The sequence below is a fragment of the Dermacentor variabilis genome, chromosome 3 (genome assembly GCF_050947875.1).
Source record: "Dermacentor variabilis isolate Ectoservices chromosome 3, ASM5094787v1, whole genome shotgun sequence".
Lineage (NCBI taxonomy): Eukaryota > Metazoa > Arthropoda > Arachnida > Ixodida > Ixodidae > Dermacentor > Dermacentor variabilis.
Genome location: NC_134570.1, coordinates 216885020 through 216902439, shown reverse-complemented (window position 1 = coordinate 216902439; position 17420 = coordinate 216885020). Strand labels below are relative to the sequence as shown.

At 46.4% G+C, this 17420-nt stretch overlaps 1 protein-coding gene across 3 annotated transcripts in view; it reads right to left on the bottom strand.

The window, feature by feature from the left end:
* LOC142576639 (galactosylceramide sulfotransferase-like) overlaps positions 1 to 17420 on the bottom strand; it is a 181004-nt gene that overhangs the window by 28261 nt on the left and 135323 nt on the right. For all 3 annotated transcript variants that reach the window (XM_075686852.1, XM_075686851.1, XM_075686853.1), the window contains one exon: positions 10484 to 10804. In XM_075686852.1, coding sequence (XP_075542967.1) covers positions 10484 to 10804 — 321 coding nt within the window. The remainder of the gene's footprint in view (positions 1 to 10483; positions 10805 to 17420) is intronic.

The following is a 17420-nucleotide window of genomic DNA, read 5'->3' as shown; positions in this document are numbered from 1 at the left end:
AGCAGCGAGATTCCTCTTTCGTGCTTCTCTAAGAACACACGCTGCCACCTAGAGCTGCCTCTGAACAGCTTGCGATACAACGTATTGCCGCAATCAACACAAGTCTTGTTTGAGGCAGGTACGGCAGCGGGATTCCTCTTTCGTGCATCTCTAAGAACACACGCTGCCACCTAGAGCTGCCTCTGCGAACTATGCGCAGGCCTCCGCAATGCACCTCGCGCCGGTGCGTGTGAACGCCGAGAAACGCGTCATACGGGAACCAGATTTCTCTCTCCCACTCCTTCCTCAATACAGTGCGCCAGCTAATGGCACTCCACTAGAGGGCGTGTTTTTATCGACGTGTTGTTCAGGGCTCGGTAGTGGCGACGAACTGACAAGTTTCTTGTGCCTTATTTGAGCTTGCTTCTCTTCTTGATTTGTAGATTTTTTTTTGCTTTAAATAATGAGTGGGCAGTTTCTTTTTTGTCTCTCCCTTTATTCGTGTGCGTGGGTTTGTTTCGTGTATATTTGCATTTGAAGGATAGTTAAAGCGTCCTTTCGCGCCAACCATCTTAAACACGCGCAACTGAGTTGGGCGTTAAGCCTTTATAGCCTCTAAATTGTAGCTTGGAATTGGCAAGACTAATATCTATTAGTGGGTTTACTGTGTGTGCTTTTGTATCGGGAATATTGCTCTTGTAGAAAAACGAGAGCTTGGCCGCGTGGTTGAACACGTACGAAAACGTGTCATGCCTTAACTCTGTGAGAGATTGATTGCTTTTAAATCATTGGTGAGAATTACTTTTTAGCATTTTAAGGATTTAGATTCAGTGCCTATGTGTTTTTGGTAAAAGGCACGTGTTCTGCATTATTATAGTATTATAATATTTGCATCAGAAAAAGCCGTGCAATACATGGCAAGGAAGCCGGAAAAGCAGGCAGTGCGCGTGGGGTCCCTCAAGGCAGATGAGGGGACCGAGGAGAATGGAGAGGGAACCGAGTCAATCGGCACACACTGTGATGTCGATGCTAGGCTGAAGAAAATGGAGGCTTTCCAGGATGAGCTTGTCAAACAAGTCGAAGATCTAAAAAATGAGCTATGTAAGGATTTTGATGCACGGAAGGTAGTGAAAGAAAGACTTCAAGCAGCCGAGAAAACTGAACTGGGTTGCCATTCTGAAAGAGAATGGTCGTAACAATGGAACGCGGTCCCCCGACGTGACAGGAGAGGGAGTGTCAGCAAAGCACGTGGAATGCGTGCAACGTGGGGAGTAGGTAGCTAGAAAGAGCGGACCCTACCTTGAGGCCGCCACACACAAAAAAATTACCGACGATTACGTTACTTCCTAATGCGAAATTTGAGCGCAGCAAATAAGCTGTTTCACCTTTTGGATAGATTGAGGCAAAGAAATCGAGCAACACATGTATGCGCTATCACATAATTTTTTTTTTATTTTTCACACGTATTCCTTTAACAAAGACTCCACTAACAGTTCTTGACAGTCATGAAGGAAGCTTTGTGGTCGGAGAAATAGACTGATATATGTTCGACTTGGTACACCAATGCTTGATTCTCAAAGACGAGATCTATACAAGTGCCTCGCGAGGTTGTCACAGCCGTGGGGGAAGCAGAGGCTAAGCGCCGCCGCCGAGAAGACCCTGCCGTTCGCGCCGCCGAAGCGGAGGCTCATCGCCGCCGTCGAGAGCAACCAGCAGTAAGCGAGGCTGAAGCAGAAGCTCATCGCCGCCGCCGAGAAGACCCTGCAGTTCGCGCCGCCGAAGCGGAGGCTCATCGCCGCCGCCGAGAGCAACCAGCAGTAAGCGGAAGCGGAGGGGGGCGGCGTGTACACCCAGCGGCAAACGATGGGGGCAGAAGCGCGCGCAGCAAGCGGACAACACGATAAAGGGAGGAGGGAAGAGATAGCAGCGACTGACTGATGCCGCTGACGGCGATAGTGAGTCAACCCCAGCTATCCGCCACACAAGAACAGGGGGGGGGGACCCTTTCCTCCTCTTTCTGCATGGCGGCGACGGTGTTCTATGCAGTCACGTTATCTTGACTCTCTAGCGGCGTCAGCGGCATCCAGCGGTATCAGTCGGTCGCTGCTAGCGCTGGGGGGATGAAAGGGGGCGGAGCTGGTTACGAGGCCGACGCCGACGACGACGCGAAACCCAGGAACGGACGCCAAAGAGCTGCGCTCTAAAACAGGAGCGTAGGGGTCAATGCCCCTTGTCAAGTCCAAATCACGCGGTAAAGGACAAAGGGAAGCAGGGAGAGGTAGGAGACAGTGAAATGGTGATTATCGCCGGCGACGCAAACCTGGTTAGGTGCTCAGAAGCAATTGTGGAGAGGGTGAAAGGCAATGAAAGAGTGGCAGTAGGGACATTTCCAGGGCGGACACTGGGTTCTGTCATGGAGAGAGCAAAACTCGCGGAAAATGCCCGCGTGCGCAACCTTGTCGTAGTAGCAGGTGAGCTAAAGGACGTCCTAAACAGAAAATGAACAGCACTAGCCCAGCGCTGGCGAAGGGGGTGGACTACTTGCACGAGCTGTCCCTGAAGGGGCAGATCGTAGAATAGCCGGTGCCTGAGGTGCCTGTATGTGACGGTCACGCGCAAAGAGCCGTATTGGCTGCTAATGAGGCGATATCGAAAATGAGCCGAGAGAAAGGCTTCGAGGTTGTCGAAGTAAACTGGGAAGTGAGAAGGTGTGCTGGTTTTGAACGATACGGGATCCACTTCAATTACAGCCATGGACGAGAAGTGTGCTGGCGACTTGCTTGTCGCACTCTTGCTATTTTTATGGGACCCATAGGCGCTCAGGGGGCCAGAACAGGTACTAATGAAGAAGGTCCCCTAGGGCAACCTAAAAATAGCATCACCGTTAATAATTGTAACGGGAGGAAAACAAGAAAGAGAGCTCGCCATGCAGTAGGCTACATCAACATACAGGGCAGCAGATTAAATGGAAAGTGGGCATTGATAGAGGAGCAGTTAAATAGAGAACAAATATGTGTGTATGCGGTTACAGAAACACACCTTAGAGACTCGGAAGAGCTGCCAGTGATTGAGAATTATGTTTGGCAAGGGTGCAACAGAACTAAGTCGGAAAGAAAGGGACGGCGAGTCGGAATGCTCATTCATCACGGAGCCAAATGAAAAAGAGTAAATTCAATATGTCAAGAGCATCTTTGGTTATCAGGTACAATGATTGAAAAAATAACGTGGCTGTGCGTAACGTATTTTTAAAGTGGAAATAATTGCACACAGAAGAATCAACAGTTAGTGGAATGCACAAGTGATAATATTAAGGGTCTCGGGAATGATGGCGAAATTATCCTATAAGGGACATAAATGCCCAAGTACATGATCTAGATGGCTATACTGACAACTGAAAGTCAATGCTGCATCTTTTAGAGCAACATAACCTCATTATTGTGAATACAGGGTCTAAGTGTGATAGTCACACCACGCGTGAAGTGGGAAACCGGCAAAAGACCATTGATTACAGTAGGATGACACACTAAATTCGTGATAAATTGAGAGAAATGGTCACTGACGAGGAAGGGTATAGCAGCATAGTGAGTGACCATAAACGCATGATTTTGAGAATGGGATATGTAGTTGGGAAATAGAGCAAGGGGTGCAAAATGGCCACTCCAAGTTTAAACGCTGAACAAGTAACAAATATACTCACAAGAGTCGAGGAAGAACATGGAAAATGGCCAAGAGTGGGGAGAACGCCGGGAAGGGGGGTGATGGAAATTCAAGACGATGAGCAAAAGGAGAACAAAGTGAAAGCAGCAGCCAACGTTTCAACAAGTGGACTTGTCTTCTTAAAGGCAGCATCTAGTTTCCTTGCTGTAGTATATATAGGTGGGGTTCTTCTAAAGGGGAGAGGGCGTAAGGTGGGTGGGTACGGCAATGAGCGAAGGTGTGTTAGCGGCGAGGATGTAGAAGTGAGAACAAAGGAGTTCTGTGCACAAGACCAGTGATACGGTCGTCTGTAAATCCCGTGTTAAAGGCGTAAAGGCATAAAGAGCGGGAATATAGTAAGGAAGGAAGAAGGGAAAAGTTGAGAAGGAAAGGCAGGGAGGTTAACCAGGTAAGCTCAACCGGTTTGCTACCTTACACATGGAAGCGTGATGGGGGGATGAAAGATGGGAAGGAGAGAGAGGGAGCTCTTAGCACAGCCCACAAATTGTAAGTTAAAGTCCGTTACTCTTGCGTGATTGCAGTTTGCGGGACAACATGGCCACAATTAGTACATGATCGGGGTAGTTGGAGAAGTATGGGAGAGGCCTTTGCCCTGCAGTGGGCGCAACCAGGCTGGTGATGATGACTCTTGCCTGGTACGTGACATCACTGTCACAGCCGCTCGTCCAATCCCGTCTCTTTCCAAAATCGAAGTACTCCCTTCGTCGCCTTCAGCTGTTGGCGACATGCGAAAACCGTTTCAACTGACAATGGTCTATTGTCAAGGTGCGCTAGAATGGACGCCAGGGACTTTCACTGAACATTATATTCAGAACAGTCGCTGAGAATGTGTTTTAGTGCCTCCTCGCAAAAGACAGGCATTGCAGAGAGCATTGTCAGCCATTCCAATGCGAAATGAGTAAGATTTCATGAATGCCACACCTAGCCATAAGCGATAAAGCAGAGTGGCCTCTGTTTGGTGGAGTCCAGTTGGCATACAGAGATGCAGCAAAAAAGGCAGGTGGTAATGACGATTGCTCCGGTTGCTCTGGGTGGTTGGTGTGTACCATATGAGCGTGATCTCATGTGGAAGCTATCGAAGTCTGCTGGCTGCGTCGGACCGTCAAAGTAGTATGGCTTCTTCCTGTGTGTCTGGAAGAGCGGTCCGAGCAGCATTATCGGCGTCTTCGCTTCCTATGACGCCGCATTGATTTGGCAGCCACTGAGACGTCACGTGGTGTCCATTCTCATGTGATGTATGGAGTAGGCGTCTAATATCGAGTACGAGCTGTTTGTATGGCCCGCAAAGCAGAACTGATAGCACAGATTGTAGGGCTGTTTATGAGTCCCTGAAGGTTCACAATTGTGGAGGTGGTTCTCGGTTGACGAAACAAAGTGCAGCGCGAAGAGCAGCTAGTTCTGCAGATGTCGATGTCGTTGGGTGGTCTGTCCTAAAGCTGATGGTAATAGCTCTTGCTGGGACAACCACAGCACCGGACGATTGAGCACTGGATGTTTCTGGAACCATCGGTATAAATATGTACACTGTCCACACACCTCTCGTGCAGAAGAAGCAGAGACAGTTGTTTCAGCACAGGCGACGACAGTTCATACTTTTTTCTGATTCCTCGTACACTGAGATGTACTGTGGGGCTGATAAGACACCAGGGAGGTATCGATGGTTTAGATGCAGTGGTGAAGCCCGAGGGAAGTTTGTCGTTGTACTTGACGATAGCTTTAGATAATTATGCTTGGTGCCTGTCTGAAGGTAGTGTTGCAAGGTGGTGATAGCGGGAACGTGCAAAATGTCTGATGTGCGTTCTCAGGACTTCCTCCGTAATGGGAGTTTGCATTGGATGGTCCCGAGTAATCGCAATAGTTGGCTCTGTTGACGTGCATCTGGGCAAACCAAGGCAAACTCTGAGTGCTCGAACTTGTGCTCCCTGCAGAACACGAATATTTGTCTTGAGGTGTTGTTCAGTACAGGTAGACTATATTTAAAAAAGAACAGAGGAAGAGAGCTCTGTAGAATTCCAGCATTGCGTCTACTGACATCCCCCATGTCTTTCCTGTCAAGTATTTAAACAACTAGGAAGTTGCTGTGAGGTGCCGTTTCATGTAGGCCACGTGCGGGCTCCAACAGAGGTCTCGGGAACATAGTAAGCTTATAAGTGTAATAACGACGGAAAAGCGGAAAGAAAAACAACATGTTCGTTCGAAGGGAAACAAGAACACACAAAACAGGTAGATACGAGAAGTGATCGCCGGACAAGAAAAAGCATCCCGAAAGCACAGACAGGCAAAGAAGGCGCAGTTGCCGTAGGATGAAGTAGTCAGTAAATGGGAAGTATACCAGGTGACAAAGTCTATGTTTCAAATATTCGTGCAAGCAAAGATACAACGTGCAAGTGAACGATGGTTGTCAGAAATACGTAAGAAAGGGAAGGCCACATTTAAAATACATTGGAATCACATAAAATTATTAGGCAGGAAGTGAACAACAATACAACAACGTACCCTAGACGAAGATGGAAACAAACTGGAAGGGGAAGCGGCAACATATTACATCCGAAAAGTAACAGCCGAATCTTTCCAAGGCAACGACATGGTTATATATGAATAAAACAAAGAGCCTGAGAGAGAACCAGATGGAAAACGAGCTGGCGCTGAAGAAGTTAAACTGGAAGGAAGCGGAAGAGAATATTCCTAAGCGCACAGACGAGGTTCCCGTTAGGTTGAATAATGAACTACGACCAAAAAGTAGAGAAGCTCTGGTGAAATCAGTGTCAATAAGTTTAAAAGAAAGGGGAATACCAGAAAGTTGTCGACAAAGTAGAATGAACTTAATTTATAAAGGTAAGTGGCAGAGCGATAGTATTTGTTGTAGACAGTTGATCATTACATGGGTAATATATAGGTTAGCAATGCAGGCAATCAAAGCTGCAAGCATGGCCAGTGAATAATGGCCTTTTGGGAGAACTTCAGAATGGCTTCAGAATAAGGCGTTTCGATGATAACTTATTTGTTCTTACTCAGTGTATTGAAGTATCAAGGGTAGAAAGGAGACCGTTATATCTGGCCTTTTTGCACATTACAGGAGCGTATGACAACGTAAACCACAACGTTTTGTGGGATATTGCGGAACTAGAAGGCTTAGGAGACGATAGACTACAGCTTTTAAGATATATTTACCTAGAAAATACCGTCTGCGTTAAATGCGAAGAAATTGGGAGTGAGGAGAAAGTTTATATCAACAAGGAAATGACGCAGGAGTGCCCTCTATTCCCACTGCTGTTTATCATGTACATGGTGAGGATGGCGAGGGCGATAGAAGAAAATAATATAGGGTTTGATTTCTCACACATGCAGGCGCGTACATTAGTAGAGCAGCAGCTTTCACGTTTATCTTATGCGGGCGACATTGTATTGCTACATAACAAGCAAAGTGATTTGCAACGTTTGGCTAATATCTGCGGACAGAAAGGCGAGAATTTAGGTATAAAATTTAGCGTTAGAAAATCAGTTATGGCATTCAATGAAGCCAGTGAACAGGGCCAGAAAATACCTCAGGTAAAAAAATATAAATTCCTTGGTATATGGATAACGAAGGCAACAGATATATGGAAACAGAGGAAAAAACAATAACAGAAAAGGGGAACAGAAATGCCGCCATAATGAAGCACAGAGCTCTATGGGCATAGACTAGGTACAAGCTGCTCCGGGGTACGTGGAAAGGTGTAATGGTTCCAGGAATTTTGGAAATGCGGTTGTTTCCTTTAAATCAGGGGTACAATCAGGACTCGATGTCAATAAAGGTCAGTGGGGCGCCTGGCATTCGGCGCTCACAGGAAGACTGCAAATGAAGCTGTGCAGGATGATACGGGCTGGACAAGTTTTGAAGTCAGGGAAGCTCGCAGTAAAATTGATTCTGAAGAACTGCTGAGGAATATGGAAGAAAGTAAGTGGGCTGGGAGAGTGTTGACGTATTTGTACAGGAAAAACATTGATTCACAGTGGAGGAAAAGAACCAGGAAGCTTACCAGCAAGTGTGCGGCCTGTAGTGCGAGCAACACAGCAACAAAGAACGTCAAGCGGAAATTCAGAGAGGCTGAAATAATCTCATGGATGGCGGGAATAGAAAGGGAACCTGTCGTGAGTAACTACTTAAGAGCAAAAACGAAATCAGGAAACAAACACTTTATGATAACTCAAAGGGAAGCTCATTACTTTTATAAGCGAAATGAGGATGCCATAGAACGCGCACCTATAAAGCCAGATACAAGAAGGACGAAGAAACATGTGATTGCTGCGGTAAAACAAGGGAAACGATGGAGCATGTTTTATTAGAATGCGAAGATACGTGCGTAGCTGTCGATATAGGCACCACTGGCCTCCTTGAAGCCCTTGGGTTCAGCGAGAGCAGGGGGAAAGTAAACATGTCCGCAATAGAGATTAAAAAAACAATTGGAAGATTGGTCGAAGTAGGGAAACGACAAAAAACGGAGACGTACGAAAACAAAGTGCACAATAGGGTGTCAGAAAATTTATGAATAGGAATTCATGTGGTGTTTGTTTTCTTCTTTTAAACCTAGGTAGGACATTAGGCAGTATAACAGCAAGAGCTTGGTGGCGGAACCCACCGCGCCGTTCCAAAGGGGACGCTCATAACAACCATCCATCCTTCCATCCATCCATCCATCCATCGTCAAGTGTGGCACGCCGGTGCCTGCAAGCGCTGATAATTGCTCCTTCGCATTGTCGCACGCTTAGTGGTGCGTATTAAGCGAAAGGTTCTTTGAAGAGTGGCTGGTATGCAGCGCAATAATGGCACAGCTTCCTAAAGCGGTGGCGTGAAAAGCATTCATTGAAAACGGCTCGTACCCAGTGTATTGATGATACGGCCTGCTAATGAGTCGCGTTGCGGTCCTCGAGGAACCCTTGTAATGTGGGCTTATTTCCACTAATCATCGGATAAATTTAAGGGATATTTTTTGTAAGTGGCAATACCTAGTTAACCACGTAGACGTCAAAGATGTTCGTTTCATAGCGGAACACATCTACTGCCGCCTAACCAGTGATACAAATTGGCTTCAAAGAGGCTCATTAGAGACCACCAGAGACTGAGTGGAACATACCCACTGCTCCAAGTCGGCGTCCAAGAGTTTCATCGAACAGTAGTACTTAGCCAATCCCGCGTCTACAGTAACCCTTGTCAGCATGAATGTGGCTTGTTGAAGAGTGGCACGCATGTACCCAGTGTCTCGTGCTCAGCAACCCAAGTTGGTGCGATGGCTGGTTTCGAGCCCTTTTACAATATTCGTACGCCAGCAAGCGTAGATGCAGTTTGGCCTACCGAATGCTCCAGTATTGGATGGTCATTGCGCCTTTGATTATGAGCATAGATAACGCCTCCGGTTCAATGGAGGCGTTGGCATAGCTCCCGTCAGCAGCACGGTGAGCTGCCCATTCGACTGCTGACTCCTCAGGGACCCGGGTAGGCGGGAAAACAGTTAGATACCGATATACAAACATAAAACAAACATATAGATACACAGCACTCTAAAAGTTCATGCTGTACGTAAATAATGCTAGCCCTTTAAATGTGCTGCTAATATTCTGGCACGAAGTCCCATCACAGCCGAAGGATTGGCTCTCGCTTTATCCATACTAACGTGTACCAACAACGCAATCATCATGAGCGACTCCCAATCAAGACACCGCTAATACCAGAAAGGTCGCATATCGCGGATGGCACTCATAAGATCTCAAGTCAGAATCAACTACCCAGACCTACGTCCTCTGGACTCAGGGTCATGAACTCCTGGTGGGAAACCAAGCGGCGCCCGCCACAGCCCACGATCACAGCACCAGGCCTTCCTGAGAGGGAGGACTAGGACTCGTACGTTGACGAGGCCTAAGGACATCCCGAGGAAATATTCGGATCTTCTACAGTATTTCCAACTAGAAAGTAGACTATATGTGCTGCCTCACCCAAAACTCGACATCGAAGAGACGGTCGCTCTTGGGCACCTCATGAGCAACACATGGCACATGGTTCATGGCATTATGACGCACAGGTTGCACCCCACATACTTCCCATACTAATGCGGCTACTGCAAAGTGCCGTACGCTCTCGACCACGTGGCAATGAAGTGCCCGTGCCACGCAGTACTAATCAGCCAAGCAAACGCCACAGATAGGGAGGGCGAAGCAAAACAGGAGCGTGAAGAATCGCGGGCGGCTCCGCGCGCAACCTCAGACTTGGAAGATCAGTGCAAGCTGGTGACTCAGGCACGGCAAGCAGCGATCCTCACCGGCCGTCTGGACTAAGGGAGCCGCCTACCCTGGGCGAAGAAAGCAGAACTCTTTCACGCTGATTCTCGAAGTAAGTTTACTCTCTTTCACAGTACTGCAGACATACAGTCCAATAAGCTTCAGTAAGTCCATAATACGTCACATTCAAATTGAATACTTGCACATATATGGAATAGAGAATATCTGAAGAGAACAGAAGTAAAAACAAAGCAGGCACAAAACTGCTACTTGACAATGGTGCAACCACTAAAGCACAAGAAATATCGACAGGTAGAGTTAACAGTTCAGGATCCGCTCGTAATGCGTTCCAGTCGTTTAATTTTTTTAGAACAAACAAAAGCAGATTTGTATGCGTAAACATATGTATTCGGTTTTGAACGGTGTTAGTAGCAACTAACACTATACACGTGCTTCTCTAGGTATGCCTGGATGTTTATATTTAGTCGTCGGAGTACAGCAAGCGAAAGAAGAAGTTTAAGATCCTGACACGCACCTTGTCGTGGTCGTCGAAATCTGCCGGGTGCATGCCCAGATCGAAGGCCATCTGGTTGAAGCCGAGATTACCGGCGAAGCGCGTCTCTTGCAGGGCACGTACGTGGTCGTCGTTGAAGACAAACTCCTCGAGCGGCTCGTCGCCGAAGTGGCGCTGGAGGGCATAGTAGTCGTACAGCGAGCGAAATAAGTCGACCGGCCGTCGCATGATGGTCACAAAGCGCGTCTCAGTTAACATGACCGACAATAGCGCCTCTCGGTCCATGCGCATGTGCATAGCTACGAGGCTTGGCTGCATTCCGGCCACGCTGAGGTTCAGCAACTGCACAAAGGTCAGAGGTACTTTTCGCCTGGTGTGGGAAGGGAGTACTTTATTTCAAAGTAATTTTACTACTCCCGCGCACAACTAGACTTGTCCTTTAACGATAGGACGTGGGTACGCAAGAAGTGCCACATTTTACGACAGAGCTTTACGATGTGTGGCGCACACCATAGGGCCACATGCTGACGCATTAGATATCATGCCCACTATTACAGCGACGGGTTATCATCATCGTTGTTTCGTCTTTTTTTGCTTTTCTCACCTCTAATTGAGTTGTTAAATCCACCTTTCATCCTACGCATCTGATAATTTTCATTCCTTAACTTTCATGCAAGATGACAACATTTCAGGATCTCCCTTGCCAAATCTTTGAATTGTTCGGGTGCGACATTTTCTAGCGTGTGCTATACTATGGCATAATATACCGAACGGCGCTTTACCGCTGAGGCGTCATGTAACGAAAAATAAAGAAGTCACGTTTTACCCGACAGGCTAAGCACTGATGGCCATAGCGAAGCATTAGACATCTATAGACCAGAATACGCTAGCCTCGCGCCCAGACTATTTGAACGCATACTCTCGCGCCCGGATTGCCCGGTCGACCAGCGCCATTTTGTTCTGGGCTGCCAAAGTGTGTTCGCCGGCGACCAGCAGACATGGCTAGCGCTAGCTCTAGGACTCCAAAGTGCGGAAATGTGCCCGTTCACGCGGATCCTAAGTACAAGAAGTCATCTGGGCATCGTTGCGTCGTGTTTGGATGCCAAAATAACCAGCGGAAAAGGAGCAGGTTGCTTAGCGCTGTTTGCGAAGTGCACAATACACGTAGGGAATCGTGCCGGTGCGGTGTTTTCAGCCTGCACCGATTTCCATCCGCAACGAAGAATGACAAGCTGCGCCACCGGTGGATAGCTGCAGTGAATAGGAAGAACTACCAACCCAGTGAAAATGCACGAGTGAGTATTCGATCGGTGTATATTTTGGTGCCACGTTCAACTTTGCGCCCTACGAACGTAATATGTGTAACACGCAGGTTTGCTCTGAGCACTTTCTGGACAAGCCCACTGAGCAGAATCCCGCGCCGGTGCTTCGCCTTGGCTATAACAAGGAGGCAAGCCTTTTCGTGTTTTCATTCAGGCAGACCTCCCGACGGTTAAGCGGAACAGCTGAGTTTGCGGTCAGCGATACTTGCAGCTGGTGCACGGCATGACCATTAAGCGTGAACGACAAGTTGTAGGCGATAGTATGTTGCCCTGCTGGTGAGCGTTATTGCTAATGAAAGTAAACCGAAGTCTGCTCGTCACGTAGCATGCGTCCACAAAAACTTAAACGACGACTGCTCGTCGACGAAGGCGTTCTTGCAGCGCGCCTGTCTTTACGAGCTGGTGTTGCAGGTGTCATTCGTAACGAATTCACTTGAGCCTCCTGAGCTCTAAACTGCGTGCGGGCTGTTATGCGGGGCAAAGCGCAAAATTTTTCCGTTGATAAGGCGAGGAAAATAAGGTGCTTAATTATTGTTGTATATTGCAACAAAATTTTGCTCGTTCTCACCAGTTTTTTTTTTTACTGTTTTCTTTTCTAAGGGAGCGCTAACAATCCGATATGACCTCGCACAAGCGAAACAGGTCTGAAACCAGGTATCTGCAGTTGGTGGGGCTAATTTTTTGGAATGCAGGTGCGGTTGTTGTCTTGTACCAAAGGCTTCCCTGATGATGCAGCTTTAAGTAGGGGTGGTAATTTTATGTGCCCTGTCATGGTTTGTGCAACTGTACAACACCTGCATCCGTCATGCTCGCCCTGTTATACGGGCTTTGACTGCACATGTAGTTGAACATTATAACTACTGTATTTCCTCATTTTCCAATGAGTGCAGGTTTAGCATCATATGCTGCTTGTTCGAGCACTGTAGGCTTGTGTTCTGAATGTTGTACTCTTAAGTGGTTGCACGATACAATTGGCCTGGTGCATTTTCTATTTCATTTTGCGGGGACTTTATATCTTCGCAACAGTGATGGCATGGGAAAGAACTACAGTCCTTCTTACTATAACATCTATTTTGTTTTCAATGTGCAGGTGGTGAAGGGCTGGCGTCTGCTAATCAGGCAGTCAAACGACCTCGCCAGTTGGTTGCCAAACGTGGCCGACCCAGTAGTGACCATGACAAACAAGACCAAACTGAAAGTGCAGAGGACAATGTTCTGCGTTCTTTAATAATATGTGTCACCAACACAGTGCTGTAAAATCCTTCACAGGTTACGTGCTTACGTGGTTACCCGATGTATTCGCTTCTGCAGTCTGCACATCACTCAGTGTGGCCATTGCGGACTTGCATGAGGTCTTGAAGTTTGATTGAATCGAGACAGCGAAAGTGACAGGCTAGAAAAAACGCGAAATACGCCTTCCGCCCAGCTAAAAAGCCCAAGTTTCGCCTTCGCGCCGGGTCGCATCTCCCGGCGTGGCAGCCCAGGCCTGCTACTTCGCGGCGCTTGGGATAGATGGCGCGACCGGCGCTCATCAATATGGCGGCGCCCTTTGAATTCACGGTGTTCTGGTGTATATGAAGTGAGACTCGTACTTTAGCTAGCGTAAAGCTTGCAGCAAACATTAGCTCAGAAATCAATCACAAAGCATGGTACCAAACGCGCGCAATGAATCACCAAGTGATTGCACTCAATGTCCGCGAACACTGAATGTGAGAACGCTGGCGCGATGAAAGCGTGCTCAGCAGGGAACGAACTTGTGCTGCCTTTCGATATCTGGAGATTACGCGATCTCACCACTAAGCGACCAAGAATACAGCGCACACGAAGCGACCAGCCATTTTCGCCAGAAGAACCTTTGCAAGTAAAGGCACCCAATTAGGTCAATTAGGTAGGCCATGAGCAGTCTGGCCGGGCTGTGCATGGCGTATGGTATGCATAATATTTTTCTCCAATTTATGTGCAACTATTCAGTCTAAGTGTAATAAGCTTCCTTAAGACGAACCTGCTTTTTCGTATGTGCCCCTTTAATATGCAACGCGCTGTCCCGCTAGGGCAAGGCCCATTGCCGATGCTGAAACGCCCTTACTCTAATGCCATCAGGTGAAATACTGGTGACCAATAAATGAACAGAAGATAAATTATTATGAGCAGACGCGATCGCCATATCCCTTCACGCACGCGTAATCAGGTTTCTGCACGCTAACATTATTCGCAACTCAATTATTCAACCTTCAACAACAAAAATATATATACTGACAGGAACACATGGTTTCTTTTGCTGGTGACCGCCTTTCACTGGCTAAATAAACTTTCATAGTTATCGTCCAGCGCAAGAGGAGGCATCCTTTGTCGGAACTTTTCTGAATATTATCGCGTTCGATAACACTCAGCCAGCGTCTCACGATCTTCCTCTCTCTCTTCTGTCATCTTTCCGTAACAATATTATAGAGTTTCAAAAGCAATTTAGAGTGTAGTAAAGTGTCGAAAGCTTTCCTAAAGTCAACGAAAATAGTGTCAATCTGATGGTCGATGTAATCGGAAAGGTGACGAGTGAACTCCGTAAGTTAGGTTACAGTACTAAAACCGCGCCTGAAGCCGTGCTGAAAGCTGTTATTATATGTTATTATTATGATAATATGTTAATTATGTAATTATGTAATTATGTATTAAGTTAATTATGTGTTATTATTATGTTAATACGTTATTACTTTCAAGGAACATTATTATATGTTCTAGTATTTTACATGAGGTTGGAGTTAAAGGAGTTGCAGTTGGGGAAGCTGGAGTTAATGTAGCTTAGTAGGAGGTGAGGCCATCATTAGCTGTCGTAAGCGACGAGTTCTCGGGAAGATCATGGACTGAAAGCTTTCAGATAATTCAACTTTCTGATGCGAAAGCATGAAATGGTCCATTGAGTGATAAAGCCGGCATCTGTCACCAGCACAAGCGAAAAACTACACCTACATATCAATTGGCTGCGACGCCAGTCACGAGCGTGGCTAGACGAATCAGAGCGGGCGCCACGTGTCGCGTAAGGGGAGAGGAGGTTACAGTGGGTGGAGTCTGGAAATAAGCAGTGGTGTCATTCTGTGCCTAAATTCTTGTGGGGGCTAGAGGTTGTAACCGGAGACCAAAAGGCCGGTTGACTTTGGAAGCCGAAATCATAAATGAGGCAGTGCAGGGTAACATGTATTAGGCCTTGTTTGAAGTCAGAGGAGCTCACAGAATAATTATTTTTCAAAAAGAAGACTCACGAATACAGATCGAAATAAGTGGGCTGGTAAAGTTCACAAGAATTTTTACATGGAAAGCGTGTACACAGAATGGAGGAATAAGTCAAGAAAGTCGGCACTCGAAAACAGGGTAATTGAAAGAGTACATACACAACGAGGATTAATCAGAAAAGAAGCAAAAGAAACAGAGACAGTGAATTTGATGCAAATAACAGAAACAAAAAAAGCCATGGAGGTTTACAAGACTGAGAAGAACGAAATTAGAAGGGAAAGTCTGTACGATAACACGAAGGGAAGTGCCTTGCTATTCGAGGCTCAATCTCGTTGCCCAAGGACAAAGACATACAGGAACAAATATTGGCAACTACATGAGGCACGTGTATGCTACATCAATAATTTCAGGACCTCTCCGCACGTCCTAATGGAATGCGAAGTGATTCACCCAGTGAGCCCCGTAGGAAATGTGCACCTTCCAGAAGCGTTTGGATTTAAATCGCGCAGAAGCATCCAGTTTTCAGCAGTCTAGATAACGAAGAATGGTTTACAGTACTGGTTCGAAAAAAAGCAGGAATTGGATTGATACGACAGGATTTTTTTCAAGCAAAGGTACAAGCTATATAAAGAATTATTGAGGAAGAGAAAAAAAGGTTGAATAGGTGTATACAAAAATGTTAGAATAAAAAACATGTTCGACATACTTGAGTAACTCACGTCAGCTAGGTATGTCACGGCCCTTTTTCAAGGATAATGCCAATAAACTATCATTATTACCATCATAGCAGTGAAGTAACGTCACGTTCACTCTCGCTCCCGGAAGCTTGTGCTATCCGCGCCTCCTTGCCCGTGCAAATTCTCGCCTGGATTATAACCGTGTCTCGGCGACCGCTATAAAGCAATTAATGTACAAAATAAACACAACAAATTGGCAGTAGCGAGTTTTGAAGCCATGACCCTACGCTCAGAAGCCGAGCGTCTTACCCGCTAGACTATACGGGGCCAAGCGACTCAACGCACTCGTTTTTTCCTCCAGGCGTTTATGACTAGAACGGCTGCTCAGCACCGTTCAATTGGATTTCAATTGTACAACTGATAAGGAGTGCTTAGATGTCCTGAGATTTTTTTCGTCAAACCTTCTCTGTGGCACCCAGAGCACAGATATACCTGTGGTTTCTTTTCTGACGATTAAAAAAAAAGTATGGGGTGCCAGTATAGGTATAGTATAAGAATGCAACCGCTGGAAACCGCTTCACGGTGCCACCAATGCCAAGGCGAACACTTTTGCAATGAGACGTTGCAAAAAGTTTCCGCTTTGAAGTTACACAAAAGCTATTTCATGACAGCAGAAATTGAAAAAAACTTTTCTTGTTCTTGTACTGTGATAATGCACCGTCGGAAAATAGGTATTTTTTACAATGAGTAAATTTAAGACATTTAGGACTTCACCTTGAAAAGTACAGCGTTAGTATGATCGGAACAGTCCCAAACGACGAATTATTTTGCACGAAGCGCAGCAATTTCATTAGAGCGATGGTAGATGACGAAGGGATGTAATGCTGCTTGCCTTACCCAGTGAAATGATTGGTGTGCCTCTTGCACGAGGACGCTATAATTCTCTATCAAGTCTAACTAAGGAATCAACTCTTCACCCAGGAGAATTGTTTTGAGCTCTCTAAAATATTTTGCTTAGTGCTTGCTCACGAAGTGGTGCGATTTGAGCTCTTGTGGCTTGTGGAAATGCTTCTCAGAAAAATGGGCGGGACTTAAGCCTGCAGCGGGCAGCACTGATTCAATGCTGAACATGGAGGCACTCAATCTTATTTGTATATTGTGACGGTCTCTTTGCGGCATCCTCTGGAAGGCATCGCTGCTTGGGCACACACGACATGAGCCAAGCATGTATCGATAATTTTCGATCTTGAATAAAATTGTTGATGATAGTTTTCTGCTTGCGGGAAGCCTGCGACACTGATCATGAGCTGAAAGTTCTCATGTTCCATGCACGCACAAACTATGGAGGTGCCACTTCTTCCGCCTATAACACCGTGTGGTGGGCGCGAAGTTGTGAATGAAAAGAATTCCGATTTCTAACTGCAACATTTGTTCCAATCCTCCCAAAGTTCTCAGAAATTTATGAAACGCAGGTGCTTTTCTTAACCGCAGATGACGTTTTTTCTTCCCGGTAGACAGTAGAAAATTAAGTCGCCTTCATAAATCTTCTTTACTGAAAATTTCACTTATTCGCCATGCCAAGAACTCTGTCCTTTGGTCTGAAACAAATGGCTTCACGCGCCTGTCGGGCCGGCACCTCGAAGCAATTGGTAACTTTAATACATGACTATGAAATGGCAGCTAGGGTCAAAATCTGAACTAGTTTTCCTCCTTCTATTTTATATTTTTCATTCA